Source organism: Branchiostoma floridae, chromosome 8 (genome assembly GCF_000003815.2).
Source record: "Branchiostoma floridae strain S238N-H82 chromosome 8, Bfl_VNyyK, whole genome shotgun sequence".
Classification (NCBI taxonomy): Eukaryota; Metazoa; Chordata; class Leptocardii; order Amphioxiformes; family Branchiostomatidae; genus Branchiostoma; species Branchiostoma floridae.
In genome coordinates, this window is record NC_049986.1 from 24,415,216 (window position 1) to 24,419,777 (window position 4,562).

The following is a 4,562-nucleotide window of genomic DNA, read 5'->3' on the forward strand; positions in this document are numbered from 1 at the left end:
TTCCACATGCTACTTTTTCTCAGGTGCGTCGCCGTTACAGAGAAGGAGTCGCCGGTTGAGAAAGAAAATTTCCAGTCCGAAGAAATCGAACACAGTGTATCTGTGGATTCAAGGGAGAAAAAGGTAACTGTACATTTGTACATTTTCACATTTGTTTATTTATTTATTTATTAAATAATTCATTATGTGTGGTGGGTTGTTAAAGGCTTTTATAGCTTAGTGTTCACATCTTACAGCCGTACAAGTTTTGAGAAGCAGGGACTCAAACATACATATACAGATAAGAAGTAGGTCCAGAGGCGTGATCTCTCAAGCGCACGCCTGGTTTAGAAGGTTCTTCTTCGACTACAAATCATGCTCTTCTTGCATGCAGGTCCCGCTGAAAAGACAGCCGAGTTGTGACTCTCTCTTCACCGGGAAGCACCCGAAGCCCGCCGGCGTCTGGAGGCCGTACGGCCCTCCGCTGTACGGGTACGGTTCCGCCCTGAACCCGCCGCCCAGGAAAGGGCCGGACGCGCTGGTCATCCTCGCCGCCATCTTCTACTGTCTGGCCGTCTTGACAGCTGTGGTCTTCGCTGTTCTGTTCAAGACCAACGTTGTGACATGTAAGCTGTCTTTCCTGCCATTTAAACCTTTTACTTGAATTGGCCGATTCACGCTACGAGGGGCGTGCAATAAGTAATGGTCCTGACCCACTTCCAGTTGTCTGATCTAAATGAAATTTTGTATGTGTAATAATTCATATCTCTATGGGTTATGTTGCAAAAGACAGCTCTGAACTAATTGTGGTTTCTGATTTACTGGTGTTTGAACTTAGTCAGGTGCGAAATGGACCAGGTGTGAAATGGAACCAGTTGAGTGTCGCGCAGTGATCCGGTTTTTGTATTTGAAAGGACGCACACCAAAGAAGACTTTTGATGAAATAAATGAAACTTATGGTGATGATGCCCCATCATATGACCTTGTAAAACGCTGGCATCCTGAATTCAAACGTGGCTGGAAGTCTGTGGAAACAGCTCCCAGACCTGGTCGTCCCTCTTGTGCCATTGATGAGGCATCAGTTGGAGGACCAACCTGGGGTGTCCTACAAAATCGGTGTCCAGAGCTGCATCAAACGATGGGAGAAATGCATAACTCTGTGTGATTCCTATGAAGAGAAAGACTAATAACTGTGCCAAGTTTCATTAATCTCCTGCTATGGGAAATGGTTCAGGACCATTACTAATTGCACGCCCCTCGTACATCTTTTTTTACCTCTCTGCGGACGAAACTTTAGGAATAATTAGTCTGTTTTTTTGCTTTTCATCAGTATCACCCTTCTGTGGGTTGTAGTTAGCAACCCCGGGCCATGAGGTGGGAGGTAGTCATTTTGGCTGTTGTCGTTACCAGACTTTTAGACGGCAAGGAAAGAGAACAGTCCTTAGCTCAGCCTGTTCAGTCCAAGCCCACTATTCAAGATCGTCTGACCTTTTCTTTTTTCCTTTGTCTTCTTCAGTGAGCCCAGTCTTTTAACTACGCTGAAATCCCGTTTTTAAATCCCTTAACAGTGTACACGCCCCCGGAGCCCCTGCCCGCGTGGGCTGAGCAGTTTTCCCCGGAGATGCAGAGGTGGTACCAGTTGGCGCTGGCCGGAGGGCGGGACGCGTCAGAGATACAGCCTCCCGGCACCGTGCAGCAGCCGACCCTGCCGCCTCCTTTGGAGGAGCGTGAGTCTTCTTGTCACTTATTTCTGAGTCTGAGTTACTCTCCAAGCAGAGATTGTTGTGGAAAAAAATAGGAACTTCTTATCATAAGCTGCATCCGCTCATGTGTATTTTGACCGATATTTTCCTGGATTGCGTAAAGGTAGCTATTCTGTTTGAATTCGAAACAAGAAGAAATTTAAGGACCATATGTCGATCTTCTAATTCTTTATTTTTCAATTTCGAATTCTTTCCAGTATGCGGCAACATGTCCCTCCATGAGTCCCTCCCAGACCTACGTCACGGCAACTTCAGCTGCACCAAAATCGCCCACTACAACATCTACGTGCGCATGTGCATCGCTAAGTGTCACGTGGGCTACCAGACCGATGACGCAGGCCTGCTGTTCTGCAACCGCGGCCGATGGGCGCCGATCCAGCCCGAAGTCGTGTCGACACTCGTCGGCGTCGGTCGGGCTGCCGACACGATGCCGAACACCGACCCTCGGGCGTTACAGTACCTCGGTATTCCCGACGAAATTTACGCCGACGTGGCTTTAAACATTCTAGTGAAGCTTGACCAAGTTCCAAATCTTTCTGTCGTAAAGTCATATCTAGACATGATCTCGCTGGACAACATCATCGACTTTGACATGATGCGGCAGATGCTGATCTGGGTTGGTCCAGATGTCGAGGAAAAGATCGCCAACCTGGACTTCCTGGACGTTCTGTCTCACCTAGGTAGGGAGAAATAGACTTTAAAAATGTGAATCTATGAATAATCAGATGACTCTAAAATCTAATAAATGACTGATCTGATCTGAACTTAACAAACGACTACGCCAAATAACATCTACTCAAGTAACTGGATGCTAGTTTGGATATTAAATCATATCCAATATTGAGTAACTGCTAGTTGGCGTATTTTATTACCTTAATGACCAACCTGTATCGACGCAACACATGGACAGATCTTGTAGAAATCTGAAAGTGTCTGTTCTTCTGTTTGCAGAGACCTTTGGCGCGTCCAGGCGACCGGTTTGCAGAACTGTGGACTGTGGAAGGGGATTTGAGGTACTTATTTCTGCTCTAGTCCAAACTAAGAAGAGTCATTAAAGAAGTCTGTAAACCAAGTCTTAATTTTTTTAAGGAAAGACGACTAACGAATATTTCTCCTATTCGAAGAATCTAGCTCATGGCCGAGTGAACAGCAGCACAACCACGTACATGTCAGAGGCCAGAGTGGTCTGTGAGCGAGGCTACCTGCCCCGGCACCCTGTACTGACGTGCACGGCTTCGGGACAATGGGACAAACCCGCACTGTGCGATCCAGGTAGGGCGTTATTTATGTGATTAGATGTTACAAGCAGGAGTGGTCTGTGAGCGAGGCTACCTGCCCCGGCACCCTGTACTGACGTGCACGGCTTCAGGACAATGGGACAAACCCGGACTGTGCGATCCAGGTAGGGCGTTATTTATGTGATTTAATGTTAGAAGTCAGAGTGGTCTGTGAGCGAGGCTACCTGCCCCGGCACCCTGTACTGACGTGCACGGCTTCGGGACAATGGGACAAACCCGGACTGTGCGACCCAGGTAGGGCGTTATTTATGTGATTAAATGTTAGAAGCCAGAGTGGTCTGTGAGCGAGGCTACCTGCCCCGGCAAACTGTACTGTCGTGCACGGCTTCAGGACAATGGGACAAACCCGCACTGTGCGACCCAGGTAGGAAGCTGTGCTGCTAGTTTTCATGGACGTGAACTTGGGAGTAGCCTTCCATGGACCTGTATTTCCTCTGAGTTGTTAGGAATATGTCAGGCATGTCACTAATTTCAACATCATTCGGCATTATATTCGTCTTAACGCAATTGACCCAATCATAGAAACCCTTAATTCTTCTTCCTGTGTACGAATTTTGTTTGTCACCCGTTTCATAGTAACCTGTAACCCACCTGAGGACCCCCCGCACGGCTCGTACCTGTGCCATGGTCACGTGTTCTCAGACCGCTGTGACGTCAGCTGTGACGTGGGGTACGTACCGGAAACTAACGATACTCTGGGCTGCAGCTGGACCGGAAACTGGACCAACTTTCGTAGCGGGAACACGACGGAGATGGAAAATGCTTTATCAGCAGGTGCGAGAAGCTTATATGAACGTTCGTATCAGGAGTTTTATTCATATCGGAATTAAAGAAATGACTAAAGAATTCCTAGATACAGGTAAGCGAGTAGTGCTGCATATAAACGTAGACTGATATGTAGATTAGCCCACATTCGTAGATACGTGGTTTAAACACTATAGTAGATATAGTTTATCACTATTATATAGTTTATCACTATAATAGATATAGTTTATTCACTATAGTAGATATAGTTTATACACCATAGTAGATAGAAGGTTAGTTTATACACTATAGTAGATACACTATAATTTATACTAACCTGTTTTGCTACTCGGTTCGCCATGTATGGCATGTTAAAATGTATTATGATTGCCCTTTTCTCTTTCCGGCAGACATCATCATCCCGCAGACTCTGGCTTGTGTCATCATGGACTGCGGGAACATTTCGGTGAGTATCTCAGTATGTGAATTCTAGTCATTAGATGTTCTCTTTATAACATAATCTCCAGGTAGATACCAGATGAAGACAAGTAAGTAGCAGCGCAAGACGGTTGACTTGTCAGGAAGACGAGACAATGATTAGAGATTAATATTAGTAGTGATAAGTCATAATCGCATTTTCTTGGCAAGAACGCTGAAGGTCTAAGATTCATTCAACTCTGCCGTGTACAGGCGCCCGTATACGGTGACGTCAGCTGTACAGGTACGGCGTACGGTGAGACGTGCCAACTCACCTGCCATGACGGGTACGAACGGCTGA

General features: G+C 46.5%; 1 protein-coding gene across 1 annotated transcript; it reads left to right on the forward strand.

The window, feature by feature from the left end:
* Positions 1–1,553: 1,553 nt before the first annotated feature.
* Positions 1,554–3,808, forward strand: LOC118421722. The gene is made up of 5 exons (XM_035829219.1): positions 1,554–1,706; positions 1,940–2,422; positions 2,694–2,755; positions 2,867–3,404; positions 3,617–3,808. Exons 1-4 carry the CDS (start codon positions 1,601–1,603, stop codon positions 3,032–3,034), a joined length of 819 nt encoding a protein of 272 aa, XP_035685112.1. The 5' UTR covers positions 1,554–1,600; the 3' UTR covers positions 3,035–3,404; positions 3,617–3,808.
* The last annotated feature ends 754 nt before the right edge of the window (positions 3,809–4,562 follow it).